The sequence below is a fragment of the Talpa occidentalis genome, unplaced genomic scaffold, assembly GCF_014898055.3.
Source record: "Talpa occidentalis isolate TD23 unplaced genomic scaffold, MPIMG_talOcc4v2.1 talOcc4.6, whole genome shotgun sequence".
Classification (NCBI taxonomy): domain Eukaryota; kingdom Metazoa; phylum Chordata; class Mammalia; order Eulipotyphla; family Talpidae; genus Talpa; species Talpa occidentalis.
The window spans coordinates 137536215-137554369 of NW_023604972.1; the positions used below are offsets into that span (position 1 = coordinate 137536215).

General features: G+C 54.8%; 1 protein-coding gene across 3 annotated transcripts in view; it reads right to left on the reverse strand.

Annotated features, from left to right (window-relative positions):
* The window catches only part of ADCY2 (adenylate cyclase 2), a 221474-nt gene that overhangs the window by 128988 nt on the left and 74331 nt on the right, over positions 1–18155 (reverse strand). For all 3 annotated transcript variants that reach the window (XM_037529616.1, XM_037529615.1, XM_037529617.2), the window contains exon 3: positions 12463–12618. In XM_037529616.1, coding sequence (XP_037385513.1) covers positions 12463–12618 — 156 coding nt within the window. The remainder of the gene's footprint in view (positions 1–12462; positions 12619–18155) is intronic.

The following is an 18155-nucleotide window of genomic DNA, read 5'->3' on the forward strand; positions in this document are numbered from 1 at the left end:
CCGCTTACGTAACCGTCTGGCGCCCACTCACTGGTCGGGGGGACGGAGCAGTCACCTTAGGTGACGCGAGGGGGACAGTTCTGCATGAGAGAGGGGTACGCAGCAGCTGAAAGCCGCTTGCTGGGGGACCCCAAAGAGCAGGGTGTAAACCCCTCAGGCCCTTCTCCCCGGCCAGCCCTTGGTCCCTCCCTCAAGTTGGGCTATGGAGGGCGGAGCAGGGGCCAGAGACTCCTGGGTGACACGTGGTCTGACTTCCCCCAGTTCAGTGTCTGCCCAACACCCAGTCAGGACACACCCGGGCAGCGCGAGCCAAGCATCCTGGAGCCCCTTTCTCGCTCTGCTGGAGGCTCTTTGGGGGCTGTTTGCAGAACCCTGCAAGTCAAACACCGCATGGCACGTCCACTCCCAGCCACTCACACCCTGTCGCCAGAAGGGACGTACGAGCAAGACAGGGCTTTGCCGGCAGCTCAGGGTGCAGACCCGGCCCGGAGGCCCCGCTGGGGCAGGGGTGCCTGACGGGGAGCACATGCTGAGGCCGCCTAGACACCGCCGCCTGCCTCCCTCCTGAGGGCGGCCACGAGGCCCTGACGGCGGGCGCGGCTGTCTCACACCCAGGATCGCCTCGCAAGCTGCAGACGTTGTTTCTGAAAAGGAAGGCGCGGTGGGCAGCGGACAGGGTCTCAGCAGCGGACACTGACTCTTGTGGGCTGCTGCCCGGACGGTCACAGGACAAGCCGGACGTCACTGGTGTCCTAAGGGCACTCCCGGGGCACGTCTCGCCACTGCCTGATTTTGAAAATTGAGTTTGCCTGGAACACGGCCAGGTCCACTGGCCTGCGTGTTGTCCGTAGGTGTTTCCACGCCACAGTCAGCAGGGCCGGGCAGTTGCCATGGAGACCAGATGCCCCCCAAACTCCAAAAATATTTACTCTGTGGTTTTTCCGGAAAATGACTGTGAAGCAATGTTCTAGAACATACGTGTTGTTCTTTGGGGCTCAGTCTTCTTCATAGGCTCCACTCTGGGGTCACTTTAAAGCTCCCTCTATGGGGCCTCCCTGGGGGCGCAGGGGTTGTCTCAGCTCTATGACGCTACCCACAGCCACTGCAGCACGAGTTCAATCCCCGACCTCTCCCGTCTCCCCGCTGCTCCCCTCAGCAGTGGATTCCAGTCAGTCTGCCTGTTCTGCTCCCCACTCTGTCTCTGGTGGATCCTCTCACCCCCGCACCTCTGGCCTGCACCCCAGCTCTTATATGCATAAATAATAAATCTTTAAAAAATACATTTAAAATAAACGAAATAAAGCTCCCTCTATGTTCTATGGGTCGATGGATATCCTGATGATGGCAAATTAGTGAGTGAGTCACCACTCACTGATTATGAGTCCGCATTTCTGGAGGTGAGTGTTACCCCCGGGTGTCCCAGGAGGTGTGAGGAGTTGGGGTTTGTTATGTTTAAAATCAGTGCTGCTGGGAGTCCTCAGGAAAGCACTAGAATGGAACCATTACTCAAAATGTCTTCTACACAGATTGATGCACTTGCCATTGCAAGTGCATTAATTTAATTTAATAATTAATTTAATAATCTGTATTGATAAGGCACCTATTTATTAAAATTGCAGCCTGATTTGTACGAATAATGCATTTCATAAAGTTATCATTATTATTCAAGAAATACCTTTAAAGACAGCTTCATACACTAGCCTGTGCCTTCATGAGGGTTTTCTCAAATCGCACATTCTGCTGCTGGCCCCATGGGTACAAGTCACGCTGGTTCCCCTCAGAGGTGACATGACTCATCTAGTAACTGTCCTAGGAAAAATCATGGGGCTACCTCATTGGATTGGGGAGCGTTTTCACCATTGAAGAGTTCTGTATGAATGACAGAATCTGGTGCCTTTTATTTTTATTTTTTAAACAGAGTATTTTGAGCTTATTTGCTTAGATCTTTTTTTAAGATTTATTTATTTATGCATACAAGAGCTGGGGTACAGGCCAGAGGTGTGGGGGTGAGAGGATTCACCAGAGACAGAGTGGGGAACAGAACAGGCAGACTGACTGAAATACACTGCTGAGGGGAGCAGCGGGGAGACAGGAGAGGTCTGCTATGCCGTGTGGGTAGCTCTCTGGCTGGCCAGGAATCGAATTCATGCTGCAGATTGCTTCCCAGTGCAGTGCTTAACCCCTGGCACCGCCAGGGAGGCCCTAACTTTAAAAGCTGGTGCTGTATTGTTGCTAGATAACAGCCACCAGCCAGAGAGAGAAAAGGCAGAAACCCACCCCCTAACAATCGGCTGTCGTGTGGGCAGCGCGAGCCCGACCAGGGGTGGGGATGGCAGGCCGGGCGCTGAGGCCACTGCCCTCTGCAGAGAACATGATGGCCAGAGAAACTGACCTCCCGCTGCAGTCACACAACCATGTCAGGCGCAGCGGGCTTGGCGCTAAGTCTTTCTGGCTCCAACATTCAAAGCTCTTTCCACCCCACGTCAGGTGACTTCTGACAAGAGGAGCGCGGTCTTTCAGCTCTGAAAAGCTTAGCAAAAATATCTCACAGACGCACTGAGCTTCTCTTTTGCTCACAAAGAACATAACTTCTGTCTGGCTGGTGCTGCCTGCGTGCAGGCTTCCTCACCGACCGCAGGAGGCTGATGACGAGAGACCTGGAGGCCACGGGCTCCGCGGAGCAGACCCCCATGGAGACCAGGTCCAGTGGTACAGAGCCCCGGGGAAAGCCCGTGTTCAAGGGGAGGAGGGTGCTATGGCCAAGCTCCCAGCACCCAAAGGTGCCTCCTGGGATTGACTCTGCCTTGAAGGAAGGCCCGGGACCTCCTGCTCATTTGCAAGCGCCAACCGGTGACCGTGGCACCCACACAGGACAGAGCAGACAGAGGTGAGAGGAGGCAATGCCCCCTCGGGCCCTGCAGCAGGTCTGAGGCCAGCAGGGAAGGGGAGATGAGCAGGTCACGAGCCTCCAGGGGCCTGGGCCTCTGTTCTGCAGAGGAGAAGCCTCTGAGGATGATGCGCAGGAGAGAGGCTTGGGGTGGGGGGGAAGAAGACACAGACGACAGAGTCCGGTGCCAGGTGAGGGTGAGGGACGTGGAGGAAGAGCCGAGATCTCTGGACTGGGCAGGCGGGGGTAGGTCGGAGCACAGAGTCGGGGTGGGTGAGCCGCACCTAGGGTGTTTGGCTGAAATGGATCTGGGCTGCCATGTGGAGATTCTGTGTGGACGAGTATTTAAGACAAACATTTGCTGAGATCCGGAGGCAAAGATAATCAAGATGATTCTTAAATTATGTACAAGTCACAGGCCTGCAAGGGATGGAAATAGTTTTCCCTTGTGAATGTCATAAATATTAGATTTTAAAACATGGTAAATAAGAAATAAGATTTTTAAATTGGTCCAAAAGACAAGCTTGACATCATCGCCGTAAGAATCGAGGTGTCCACTTCCTCATGCCCACCCAGTCCTTTCTCAAAACCCAAAAAATTCTTGAACCTTCCTGTGAGACAGAGTTGGGGGAAGGAAAGGAAGCCCCTGGAAGTCTGAGGGCTTTTATGTTTTGCTTACAAAAGAGGTTTTACTCCATAAACTCCACATCCCTCTGCAAGAAAAGCCTCTGGCTGCAGCAAAGGCCGCGGGAATCCCTCGCGCTGTCAGCGAGCAAGTGACGGCCACTCCTGCGCGGGAGAGACTCGGGATGGGTTTTGGCGCAGGAGAGGATGCGACACAGGAACTGAACGTGCCAGCAACACTCAAATAGCCCAGCCATGGCCCCCAGCGCCTGGTCCTCCAGGGACGTGATTTAAATCCCCCAGCTCCGCGGCCAGTGGGGGAAGGAGCTGTCCCTCCCCCTCACGGTGCGCTTCCTCAGCTCCGCCCCAACTCCGCTGGGGTCCGCCCGACACCCCCTCACGGGTCACCACCGCCAGCCCACAGCTGCCCCCCGTGCCCGCGGGGACGGGTCTGGCCTGGCCTTGAGCTCCCCTGGGGCCCGTGTCCAGGGTCGATGACGTCCCCCCCGGAGAACACCTGACCACCCTGGTTACCTCCCGGGGAAGAGCCCAGGAGGCCTTCCAAGTGGCGTCGAGCTCCACCACGCCAGCCCCTGCTCTCGGGGAGGACATGTGGGGGCTGAAAGGGCCTGCTGCGGGGCCCCTCCCTACGCCCCACACTCCGCCCCTCATGGTTCAGAGTCGGACTCACGTCACAGAAGCCGCACCCCAGCCCCCGGCCCTGCCTCACAGCCCAGCCGTGCTCCCCAGCACCTGTGAGAGTCCTCGGCGCTCTGGAACCTGGGGCGCATGGGAGGGCACCCGGGGCTCCAGGCCAGCCGGAGGAAGAGAGGGCAGAGGTGGGGGAGAGGCTGCCGGCCCAGGGTGGGCAGAGCTGCTGCCACGGAAAGAGGCAGCCCGTGGGGAGTGGCCAGCAGCCCAGTTCTTGTTCACTTCACTGCTCTGGGCTGTGGGGCCTTGGGCCCGGGGACTCACTCAAGCAGCGCTGGCCGACAGGAGCTGGTGGGGGCAAGACTGCTTTTCTCCTGCATCTTCTTCCCGAGACAAGAAATAGAAAGACATGTAGGGGCCCATCCCCAGGTGCAAACTCAGGGCCCTGGCTTCACTGTAGCAGTGCTGGGGGGTCCCTGAGCTCAGGATGTTGGGGAGGCCAGAAGCAGTGACGCCCAGTTAGCGTGCCCGGCGGTGACGGGGATCTTCTACAAGGGAGAAAGTGGGGGTGGTGACACATGTCTGAAGAGGGCTGAACCCGCACCCCCAGATCATACACGGTGCTGTGAGCCAATGTCACCACAACAAAACATGATGCAATTGTAAAGAGCAGAGAGGCCATACAGTCTCCAACACTAACGCAACAGAACTAAAATTAGCGCTAAAATCATGTACTCCTGAAGGAAACACACAAATGACTCTCATGCCATGGAAAAGAAATTCAAGCTAAGCAAAATTTCTAGAGTCCATCCCTCCCCCGTCCACTGAGACCCCCCCACCCCTAACCTCTCTCTCACCGCCTCAGTTCTGCAGCCAGATCTCCAGGGCTTGTTTTAGTTTGGTTCTGTCTGTTCTTTTGTTTTGTTTCTTTATTCCCCATGTATGAGTGAGATTTGTATCACCTATTTTTAAACACAGGGCAAAGCGCCAACGGCAGATGTGGCGCTGCCCTGCCTCTCTGCAGCCATCGCTCAGGAATCCTTGCTGCTCGCCGGTGGGTGAGAGTTTTGTTAAAACAAGCATGGAATCCCCATATGTTTCCTCTCTGTGAATTCTCGTTTTGCTTTATTTTCCATTGTGTAACCATAAATCTGCAAGGAGGTATCTTGGTGTGTTGTGCACCAGGGAACTTGGTAAAACCTCAGCAGGAAAGAGGGGGGCACCCCACGGGCTTGCTGGCCTGGAGAGCAGGTGGGGGGTGCTGGGGGCCTAGAAGGGGGGGCAGACCTGGGCGTTGGCGTTTGTTATGGGGTAAACAGAAGTCCCCAAAGTTCTGTCCCCTGAGACCTTCAGCATGTGACCTCTTTTAGAATAAAGGTCTTTGCAGACGTAATACAGTGAAGGTTGCTGCTACGCGGTCATCGGGGGGCTCGGCAGACAATGAGCAGTGTCCTCAAAAGAGACAGAAGGAAAGAAGAGGCAGAGACACAAAGAGAGACCCATGAAGACAGGCAGAGACTGGCGTTTTGAAGCCAAGCCCGGGAAGGTCACGGACTGCTGGCAGCCGCAGAGGCCAGGAGAGTGGCCGGCACATCGCCTCCCTCAAAGGCTCCAGCGGTTGCAGCCCGGGCCACGCCCCGCACTGAAGTCTGTGCTCGAGAAGACATTTCTCGGTGTAGCCATTTCTGCTGTTTTCAGCACCCAAGTCAGCGGTGATTTGTTCCAGCAGGAAACCAACACAGCATGCAAGTAGGTAAGGAGTAATAGAGGATAGAGATGGACAGGTGTGTGCCCAGGTCCCCAGCACCCCAGGGTGCTCAGGCCCATCCTAGCAAGGGGTCCGTGGCTGGAACTGGTGAAGGAAGAGAGCCCACCAGGGCTGGGGACAGAACTGGGCTTCCCCAGGGGACAGTCCAGAGAGCGGTGAGGATGCACAATGACGAGAGATGCTATCAGTGGCTACTCCTGCATGTCCCCCTCTTGTTCTCAAGAAGGGACGAGCTAAGCCTCAGGGACTCCCAAACCAGGCATTCCATTAACCTACAGGAGCTCAGATGCTCAGGCATTAGTGGAACCTCTGAACCCCACATGTCAGCGGCCTGTGGGCTCCCAATACCTCCTGGGCAAAGTCCACTGCACCGAGTCTGTGTGATACGGCCACATGCACCCCTCCTGGATCCTGTGGGTCTGGGGCATGTTGATTCAATTCCTGACCCGGCTTTCATAGTAGGGTCTCCCTACAGGCCACGTCATGGCGTCAGCACCAAGGCCAGCAGCACCCAGGAGGCCGGGTCACCATGGCCATGTCACCTGTGAGAAAATGAAGGACACTAAAGAATCAGGCCAGGTCCACGTGATGGTGCAGGTCTGTTCTCCAGGAGGCGCGTCTAGAGCCCCGGCTGGTGAGGAGCAGGGCGCTCCCGCTGGGCCAAAGCTCTTGGGAGGGAAGAACACGAGACTGGATGGGACAGGAAGTGGCCATGGCATCGGCCTGGCCCCTTCAGACAAACCCACAGAAGCTCCGGGGCTCCTCACATGCGCTGCACTGGGCCACTGGATGGATCTGTCCTCCCCCTGTGCCGGGCGCAGACACAGGCTGGCCTCAGAAAGGATGCCCTTGGCCGGCAGCACCACGCAGCTGAGCAGCCTGAAAGGGTCTCACTGCTGAAAGGCAGCTGCTAACAACACCCTCCACTGCTGGGCAGACCACTTTCCCGAGGGGGATCTGGGTGACCCGCCTGCGCCAACCACAGTCAGGAACCAGGACCCGCAGAGCCCACGCCCAGCTCTGCCCAGCTCTTCCCACACCCTGCTGTGGCCACTCACCGGCCACTAGACGGTGTCATATACCCGACCCAGCGCTGGCCAGAGGGCTCCAACCTCCCAGGGGAGGCGAAACTGATGCAGAATACCCTCCTGGAAGACATGCTCTCACTGTCGCTGCAGAAACGAGCAGAGAGTGCACCCCCGCCGCCCAGCCTGCCCAGGTGCTGCGCTACGCGAGCCTGGCGAGAAGTCAGGGGGGCCAGGCAGCCGCGTGTCCCACGACCTGGCGCTGCTGCGTGCCTGGCCCACCCAAGTCCTTTTCATTCATCAACTCATTTCATCCTCTCGGCCGCCCGAGACAGAAGCCATAATTATCACTCTCACTGGCAGGTAACTGGGGGCATCCCCAGTCCCGTCTCTTCGGAAAGTCTACCGGCCCCTGTGGGTGTATCCACCGCACCAACCTCCAGCTCTCTCTACTCTGCAGAGACCCCTTCAAGCCAGCGCACAGTCCTTGCTGCAGTCAGCCCACGGGTACATGCTCCCAGGCCCACACGACTGAGCAGATTCATCCTGCAAGAACAGAGGTTCTGTCCTGTGTGACGAGCCCCGGGGGATGGTTTTCTCATCCTGTCCTAGAGATTTTAAAGAGCAGTTACTGATGGTTCCATGAGCAATTGTTGCAAACTATTCAAAAATAATCCATTGGAATGGACAAAGCCTCAGGTCTTGTTTCATGAAATGAGCTGCCTGGCGTGGGAAGGGAGGCAGCCCCTCAGAGCTGCCGGCCCCGAGTCATAAGGCTGAGCCCACACTAGCTCCACGGGCAGTGCTGAGTCTTACTGGACACGACCCGCGGCGCGGAACGAACAGAGGGGATAGAGTCCAGATGACAGAATCAGAAAGAAGCTGGAGACAGCTGGGGGGGACCAGTCATCATTTTTCAAGAAACCTTTCTTCTTTGGATCCAGTGTCCAAGATGAGCTGCCTGGCCTGCCAGGGCTTGTCCTTATCGCTGCTCTGCTAGTCCCTCCCCAGAACACCCTCAAGCTGTCGGCAGGACAGCCGGGAGTCTGCACTCCACCATGACAGCAAGCAGCTAACTGCCAGCGTGGAAGCTGTACCTCTCAAACTTTCCTGCAGTTTCCTTCCAGAAAGTGCCAGAGCAGTTTCATGGTGATTTGACGTCCTGCAGGCAAGCACTAGCTGTTCACTTCCCTACCAACGCTGGGGCTCAGGGTGGTGATGCAAAGCTCCTGCCACTTCAGGAGAAGCGGGCGAGCATGAAGGGGAGAGGACGGCAGGACGGTGAAGTCCAATCAGATTCGCATTAGGGTTGAGTCACACTCGAACTCTAGGCTTCTCCCTCCTCACCCGCAAAGCCTTCGAGTGCAAGGCCTGCAGGACAGAGAGACAGCAGCTTGCTAGGTGAGGGCACGGAATATTATGCTCCATCAGTGGCTGAATGCTCACAAACGAGCAGCGGCAAGCCTTCTTCCTTCCCCCTTGTAGAAATTATTAATATTCCGCGCTTCTCTGGAGACAATTCAGTGGGAACAGAGATCTAAATTCCTAACAATTAGTCTCTCCCACAGACAGGAGCCGGGCAGCTGGGAACCTGCTGCTTTTCCTTTGAGATTCTCAGATTAGAGCCTAAATGCAATTTCATCCCAGACTCCAATCCCCAGTTTCTGAAAAATACTTAAAAACTATCAGTTACGTAACAAATCTGCATCAACACTTACGACACGCTTGCCACAGACCAGGGCGGGAGCTTCTATTTCAGGTCGGCCTGATAGTGTTCAAATTGCATCACAACTTCAATATGTTAAAGCATCTACTGTGTAAAAGAATCCTGCAATATATATCTCTGAAAAATGAACAATCCCCTTAGAAAGTCAGTAAGCACCCCCTTCACTTTAAATTTTAATAAATACAGGTTCTTGTATAACTGGCTTGGATTCAAATTCCTCCCGCCTCTCTGGGAAAATAAAAGAAAAATGAAATGAAAGTGCAGCGCATGGTGCGAATATCAAGGAAATGAAAATGTGAGGAAAGTAAGAACGTTTCAGATACAGCGCGATACAGGGATGCTAGCACTTTCCTCAAGGATGGCTCAGGATTCGGCTGACAGTGATGCCAACTTAGAGACGCGCAGAGAATGGAGCACAAATTGTTTATTTAAGACGGAGCAAGTGTCACACAGGCAGCGCGGGCCGGGGGCTGCACCCAGTCTGGCCCAAGCCTCCCGTCAGCTCCCTGGTCTCGCGAGAGGGATGTGTAGTGCCACCCCTGAACCCAGACGTGCGGGTCCCCTTGCTATGCTATCAAGGACCTTACTGGGAAAGCTGGAGAAACCCAAATGGCAGTAATCGAGCTACCGAATCTCCTGATTTTACTTGTTGCTTTACAGAGACGCAGGACAATGGCATTGCAGGAAACACCCAGGCGAGCGACAAGGCGTCACGGGGACAACAGGACAGCAGGTGACGGCTCACTTGTCAGTGATGTCGGAGAAAAAAAATCTCTGTACTGGGCTAGCAACTTATTGGGAGGCCTGAGAGTGTTCAAAATAAAAGCAAAAATGTACTACGGATTAAATTCATGTATGAATGAGGTAGAAATGCCATCCAGCCATTTTAGGTGTTACCCAAATTTCCTTAAGACGGAGCTCTGTCCAGCCTGAGAATGGGGGCTATTTCAGGAGCAATGCTAGTGAAAAGAATTTCCTGGGAAGGGCCTCCCTGGTGGCGCAAGGGGTTAAGCACCGCACAATAAGCAATCCTCAGCCTCTGCAGCACGAGTTCGATCCCCAGCCTGCCAGGGAGCAACCCACAAGGCGCAGTAGACCTCTCCTGTCTCCCTGCTGCTCCCCTCAGCAGTGTGTTTCAGTCAGTCTGCCTGTTCTGCTCCCCGCTCTGTCTCTGGTGGATCCTCTCACACCCCCACACACACCTCTGGCCTGTACCCCAGCTCTTGTGTGCATAAATAAATCTTAAAAAATAAAGTAAGAGGGCCTCCCCCGTGGCGCAGCGGTTGAGCGCTGGGTTGCGAAGCTGCCCGCAGCCTCTGCAGTGCCGGTTCAATCCCCAGCTGCTCCCCGGCCACCGGAGGAGGGTCCCACATGGCGCGCAGACCTCTCCTGCTGCCTGCTGCTCCCCTCAGCAGTGTACTTCGGTCCTTCTGCCTGCTCTGCTCCCCGCTCTGGCTCTGGTGAATTCTCTCACCCTCCCATGTGCTTCTGACTGTACCCAGTGCATGTATAAACAAAACAAACAAACAAATAAATAAAATAAAATAAAAGCATGCCTCTATTAAAAAAAAAAAAAGTAAGAAAAAAAGAATTTCCTGGGAAGAATGAACTGCTGCTGACCACCGGAGGGGAACCATGGTTTCCCATCAAGTCACTATTTTGATAAAGAGACTAGCTGCTCCCGGATGGGTGACCTCTTTCTCTCAGACCAATACCCTGTATTTTAAATACTTTTGCCTAAACAGTTCTATCCCAGAAAAACAACCGGCTCATCCATCACATGCTGACACACACATTTTTCATAAAAAAGTATTTTCTTGCCTCACAAACGTGTGAATTTTAGATTTTATTTCCAGCGTTCACCTTGCCATTTACCTGTGACTCTCCCACCTTAACTCTCGTGGCGCCGCCCGCCCGGCCCCATTCTGGCAATCACGTGACATCGTCCCTGAGGGGCGAGGACTGACCTTGGGGGCTTCTGTTCCTTCAGCGCCATTTTTATGTGCAACGCTACGGACGAGGACTGCTGGCGCTCTCTGCTGTGCCAGAGGCCCGTCTCTGGCGGCCACTGAGGAGAAATATTTTTCTTTGTTGCTTTTGAAAATGGAGTAAATAAATATTTAAGATGACATTCATTCCATCTTTTTAATCAATGCAAGAAATGCTGTTTTTGTTAGTTTTTTTGCAAAAAGCAACTCCACACAGTACTCGAGGGCCTGGGCACGCTGCTCTCCTCAAAGCACCCCTTCCCTTCATCGGACCCCGCGGGGGTCTTCCAGACACGTGGTCTGGTCCTCGTCTCCCAGATGTTTTCTCTGTCACATCTGCACCAGCAGGAGCTTTATTTCTTCATGAAGGGGCAGGAGAGAGTGGAAGCATCAAGGGAGGGAGGTCTCGGGGTACCCCAAGTCCCGCCGTGGAATATATTCAAGTGCCCGCTGCCCTGTGCTGAGACCCTCCGGCAGTGATTTGCGTGCTGTAAACTGGCAGAGCGGATTTTGTGCCATCCCTTCTGCAAAGACGCACCCACCACCCGCCCCGCATGTGACCAGGGGTTGAGTTTGAGGAAAAATGGTCCCATAATTATCCTGGGGGGCAGGGTCTGAAATGCAGGAAAACGAAGCTAAGGCTGGGCCAGAGCTCTGACAAAGGAGCACTTCCCCCCACCCACCCCCCGCCCCCTGGCTCGCTGCTTCTTTCCACCAACACCCGCCTTCCCAGGCACAGGACCGTGACTGGCAGGCGGCCATGCAGCTCACTGGGCTGAGTCCACCTGCCTGCTCACGGGGACAGTGGCCTTCCCAGCTCCCTGGTGCAGACGCTGCCCAGTCACGTCCACACGGGCCATGGCAAAGGGGCGCCCGCTGTGCGGGAGCAGGGAGCCCAGTTGCGTGCTCCCCGGTGCCCGCCAAGGTTGTCTGACTAGCGCAGGCCTCGGGCCACTCTTAGTGAAGGGGTGCGGCCAGTGACACCTGGGAACCCCCAAACGGAGAGACTGCAGCCCCCAGGGTTAGCCTGCAGGGCCATCTCTGGCTTCTGAATAAAACTCTCCATCCTGAGCCAGACGCACTACACTGGCCTCCAGACCCCACAGCGCTCAGGGAAGCTACGTCCAAAACGCACTTTTCCAGGACAGGACTGTCAGCGGCTCGTCTGCCCCGCCGGCCCCGCCAGCCCGCACCGGCTCCATCCAGCCCGAGAGCACAGAGCTGCCCACGAAAGGAGCCCGTTAGGAATAACTCCAAACGAGGGGCCCTGGGTGTACACAACAGGGGATCAAATAGCTTTTTAAATGCTTTTAACTAATTAAATAGCATGGGTTCTCGGAAATGCCATGTATTAGTAAAGCTAAATTTGCTGTCATAGCATTTTAAAGATTTTTTTTCCCCTCAACTTTAATGCCTGTGGCAGAAAATTAACAAATGGAGAAATCTTTTGTCCTCTGCTAAGACAGAGGGGATGGCGGGGTCTGGATATCAAGGCAGACAGAGAGGTGGGGGAGACGGACGGATTTGATTGCAGGTTATTTCACTCTAGAAACAAGACTGGCGAGAGGATAATGCATGATAAGAACAGCTTTTAACCATCAACATCACAGCCCCACTCAGCAGTCAGCAAAAGGAAGAGCCATGTCCAGCCCCCACTCTTGCTAATTGCTGCTGGGTGGCCCCAGGGGGTGACCGCAGCCGGCGGCCCGGCCCCCGTGGGAGCCACACCTGAGCCAGGGCCAGGTGGCCTGGCGGGCGCGACGGCCACCGGCGAGGCAGAGCGCAGCACCCACCTGCCAGATCAGGTGCTCCTCGGCCTTGGCGGACAGGCAGACGCTGAGCACGATGGTGTGGGAGGCGGAGGTGAGCACGCTGGCGATGATGGCGTCTCGCATGTTGAAGGGCAGCATGGTGTACACCACGAAGATGATGAACAGGAAGAAGGACACCTAGGGCAGAGAGGAACAGGGTCACGAATCCCCAGGCACAGCCACTGCCCTTCCTTCCATGAGCGGCTGCTTAGAGCCATGCCGTTGGGGGATTTGTTATATTGAGGTAGCCCTGGTGACAATACCCCTTGGGGTTACGAGGCCACACCCACCAGCAAGTCCTGTGATTCCCCCAGTCCAGGGGGACCCTCCCCTGTATCCCCTCCTCCCCATCTAAAGACCATGCCCTTTTAAGAATAATATGAAGGGCCTCCCTGGTGGTGCAAGGGGTTAAGACGCAACCTATGAGGCTATCTGCAGCCACTGCAGCGCGTTCGATCCCCGCCCAGGGAGCTACCCACAGGGTGCAGCAGACCTCTCCTGTCTCCTGCTGCTCTCCTCAGCAGTGGATTTCAGTAGATCTGCCTATTCTGCACCCTGCTCTGTCTCTGGGGAATCCTCTCACCCCCCACACCTCTGGCCTGCACCCCAGTTCTTGTATGCATAAATAAATAAATCTTCATAAAAAAAGAAAGCATATGATGACAAAGCAAGACAACGTACTGGAAAAATCTACTGGTTTACAATAAAGGACTAACAGTCGTGATGGAGGGAAATAGTTCTTTTCCCAAATTCGGGGGTTTCCAGGCTGGGTATCCAAACCACTGTGACATGGGTTAATCTGAGCACCTGCGTGTGGGGCGAAGCTGGTCCCGGTCTTGAGAAGGCACATCTGGATTCTGTGAGCTAGATCGCAAGCTCTGTCGGGACACCCGGGTGGGGGGTGGGGGGCAGGTGTCTCCTGGGGAGTTCGTGAAAGTAGAGGCCAAGGGCACGGACATGCATGTACCAAACAAAAGGAGACAGCGTGGAGATGGTGCAGCTGCTATGAAAACGTTTGGCAGACTCTCCGAAAGCTCGCTGTAGAATGACCACGTGACCCAGCAACCCATTCCCAAGTAGATACCCTAAAGGACTGAAACCAGGTACCCAGACAAATGTGAGTACATCCTCACAACAGCACTGTTCACAGTTGCCAACCGTTGGCAGCAACACCCATGTCCCCCCATGGATGTGGATGAATGCGTAAGCGGCATGAAATTGATCCAGGTGGGGGAACACTATGCAGCCAAGAAAAGAATGAATTGCTGATATCGGCTACAGCACAGAGGAGCTTCAAATACATGCTAAGTGAACAAAGCTGGCACAAAAGACCCCATATTGTATGATTGCACTTATATCAAGTATCTGGAATAAGTTCACCCGTAGAGCCAGATTGGTGGTTACGGGGGCCTGCGGGGCGAATGGAAGTAGCCACTGAACAGGCTCCGTTTCCTCTGGGGGGGATGGTAACCGTCCTGGAACTAGACCGAGGTAGCAGCTGCAAGACCTGGTGAATGTCCAAAATTCCCTGAATTCTCCCTTTTAATTTCCATTTTATGAATATCACTTTAATAAAAAAATTCAATATAAAACTGCTTAGAGGAAGGCTTGGAATGGAAAAGGGAGTGTTCAGTGGGCAACGAAACAGCCACTTTTGCTAGGAGAGAAGCAGACGGAGGCTAGAGAGGGGGGATCCGGCGGGACCGGCCAGGAGACCAGGGGCCCGGGACGGGGCGGGCGAGCTCGGCCACAGAGTGCTCCACCCCGAAGGAAGGCGGCGCTCAGGAAGAGCGTGGTCCCTTCACGGGACTCTGTGGCTCTAGGAACCCTGGGCCCCGGCACGGCGGGCGGGGTGGGGGCCCCCACAGCTGCCCTGCCCGTGGTCAGAGTAAGCTCGTGAAGTATTATAAAGTTACTGTTATTTCTAGATGCAGATATTCATGCAACACTCTCTCTTCCTATGAGAAATGTTCAATAAACATTCCCAGGAACTCAAGCTGACAATCAATTAGAAAAGAGAACCTTTCATTTCACAGCTGCGTATTTTCCAGCAGATGCAAAACCTTCAGCCTTGCTTTGAAATGATCCTCCCCTTCCTACGGCTTGAATTTGGCCAACAGTGAAGCGTAGCGCTATGTCATTGAATTTGCACTCTGCCAAGTCCTGAGGCTTGCAGGGAGGCGCAGGGAGGCGCAGGGAAGGCGCTGGGAAGGCGCCGGGTGCTCCACGCAGAGCTGCAGAGGAACATCCGGATGATACAATCACCGTGTAAAGGTCAGTTAATAAGTCGCGTCAAGTCGAGTTTTGGACCGCAGTGGCCTCACTTCAGGACCTCAGGGAGGGGCACCGGGGCAGCATTCCAGGGTGGCTGAAGCGGGGAAGAAAGGGGTATGGTTTCAAGTTCCGCAGGGGCGGTGGGTTTTGGGGGGGTGGGTTTTGGGGTGCATTCTTCCCTTCTTATTAACCCCAGCCAGAGGACTCCAGCTTTTCCCAGCCTGCTTTCCAAACCAACTTCAAATATGGATTTGGCACATCGAAGAATGTGGGGGTGCAAGTCCTAAGAGTGGCGTGTGGGTACCCGGGTTCCACATGGGGCTGGGGACGATTCTGGGCCTGGGATGCCCCCCGGACACATTTGCTGTCTGCATGAAAAACTCATTCTATGTCCCAGTGACCCACACCAGGCCCGCTTCATGAGCACGGCCGCTCTCCAAATGCGTTTCTGAAAACATCCCCCCCCCACCCCCTTGGCCCAAATGGCCTGCCGCGAGCAACAGCCGTGTTGGCTTTGGAATGATCATTTCTCTGCTTAGGAGATCAATTCCATTCAAAACGCAGACGGACAGACATTTGCCAGACGCCCGGAGCAGCAACAGCAGACCTGGGTTGAACGGGCACTGTCCCCAGGGCGCCTTCTGCTCGGCTACCCCCAGGCGCCCTCCAGCCCCCGGGAAGCAAGGCTCCTCCAGGCCGGGGCATGCACCGGGGGGGCTGTTCTGCAGTGGGGCCGGGCTGAGGTCTGCCGAGCGGCGCGATCCCCCGCTGCTTCTGCGCCAGCCTCTTGGTGTCTGGCCCAGAGCTCACCAGCAAGTCCCTCACCCGACCCACCCTCGCCCGAGGCAGCGGCTGAGGGGCTGCCCCTTCTGCCATCTGGTAGCACAGCCGTCCCCAAGGGGGGCACTTCAGCGAGGCGGGTACAAGAAGATGCCTGGGAAGAGGACGTGGAGCTCTGCGCCTGCTTTCCAGAGAGCGGTCACCCCCGGCCAGCAGAGGACAAGCAGGCTTCCCGGGTGGGGGGGCGCACAGGCCGGGGCGGCGAGCGGGGCGTCCTAAGGCGGGAGCAGCAAAGGCCGAGGAGGCTGGGTGGGGAGACAGGGAGGTTGGCGCTGCAAGGACATCACCACCTCGGGGCCGCTCCTCCTGTTTGCGCTTCCTGCGGCTGCCACGACAGCGACTGCAAACACGGCGCCTCTGAACAAGGGAGACTTGTTCTCCCGCAGCCCCGGAGGCTGAGGATTCTGACCACGGCGTCGGGGCGGCTCCTCCGGCCGCTCCAGCAGCTCCAGCAGGGACCTGCGTGTGTCTCCCCTAGCAGATCCGGGGGCGCCCTGCCGCCTCCCCATGCACCCACGCCTGCCTCGCACAGCCGGCCACCCACTGTGTGCCAGCGCCTGCAAGGGACACGCCCGATGGGGACCGCCCTGGCCCGCGAGCCTCCATCTGCAAAGAGCTTCTGCCCCAGCAAGCCTGTGGGCGGGCCTGGGCTCAGGACTCCATGTATCTGGGTGGAGGCGCGAGGGGGCACAATCAAGCCACACTGTTAAGTTCATGCTGCAGATCAAACTAGAATGTGGGTCTCAAGCTCCTGAGGGCCCACTCACAGCTCATGCGCTGCTCCTCCCCACGGATACAAATCGTGTCCGGTGTCACGTCACTTACAGGTCATGAATCCCAAATCATTTCATAAAAACGACCTTTCAACCTTTTCCACCATGAACATGGGGAAGGGTTGGGTGCAGCTTAAGCAAGAGTAACACAGACACAAGGGGGTCCCCTAACTCTCAGCAAACCCCGCTTGGGCTCACTCCCGTCCCAGCCTCTGGGGCTGGATTCTCACAGGACCTTCCTTCAAGTTCAGTGACCAGCAAAAATCTTCCCTGACGCGACACCAGGGGCTGAAAACATGGAGCTTCTAGAGTTTTCTCTCAAATGGCACCTCAACACCAATGTCTGGGAAGCCCTGTCTCCTTCTCTCCTGAAAGGTATAAACAAGCTTCACCAGCAAGATGATCAGGAGTTGGCCTCCCCGGTGGCGCAGGGGGTTGAGCGCAGCGCTGTGAAGCTGTCTGCAGCCTCTGCAGTGAGGGTTCGATTCCCAGCCGGCCAGGGAGCTGCTCCCCGCACCAGTGTACTTCAGTAGATCTGCCTGTGCTGCTCCCCACTCTGTCTCTGGTGAATCCTCTCACCCCCCCACCTCTGTACCCCTGTTCTTGTATGCATAAATAAATAAATCTTAAAAAAAAAAGATAATCAGGAGTTATGTCAACCGCCACAGCGCTGTGGAGAAGCACTTTCAGAAGAACACTTGCTATTTTTATTAAGCTAATAATGTCACGGTAAATAACACCCAGAATGTATAAAGAATTTTACAGCCAGAAGTCCAGCTACTTCAATCATTTTCCTTTGCAACAAATGTCTGAAAAATCAGAAATATCATGGTTTTCAAGTGGTGGCTTAACTTTCAAAGATGCAGATGGTTCCAAAATAAAGTGTAGGACATACACCCCCTCAAAAGGGGTGTATAGGCCCTCAAAAGTAGTTCTTACAACATCGGATATTATTGCTGTTTTGGAATATAACTGGAAATACCAACATTTAGAAAAAATGGCCGAAGGAAAGGCAGAATTCTTGAGTAAATCTGAGCATTCTGGGAGGTAAGTTCCAAACGCACGATCAAGATTTCCTCACTGGGTATTATTTTCATCTCAAAGGATTACGACTGTGAGAACATGTACCTTGGACTGATTAAGAAGCATTCTGAAAACTTTCTGGAAACGTGACTAGAAAGCTATTTAGCCAGAAAGGTGCTTTAACTTCCTTAAATAACAAAATGTGCAAAATGATAGCCCCCTTTCCACCTACATTAGTATTTTGCATCTTGTCCCCTGGTCATAGTTACGCAAAGGCTGACCTGAGTCACCGCTCATTTAAGACATGCCAACTGTGTGAAGCAGTGTTTTCTTTCATTGGGGGACATTTATTCATACCAATGTTGAGAGCTAAACCATTGTGTGTGTCTCTTTCTGCTCTTCTTTGTTAAGTTTAGCTTCTTTTTCTCCTCTTTATTTCCCCAGACTCTCCCAGTGGGAAGAGGGTACACACCTGTGCATCTATTTTACACATGTGTATACGTGTGCAGTATGTTAGGTGAAATATATATAGATGCCCAGATAGAATATGTAAGCTGTGTGGTGTGTGTGTGTGTGTGTGGTGTGTGGCATGTGGGGTATGTGGGGTGTGCGTGGTGTGTATAGTTTGTACAGTGTGTGTGGTATGTGTGATGAGTGGTATGTAAGGTGTGTGGTGTTTATATGGTACGTGGTGTGAGTGTGGGGTGTGTATGTGGTATGTTGCACAGGTACACACTCTGTGCCTACCGTGTACTCCATGTACTG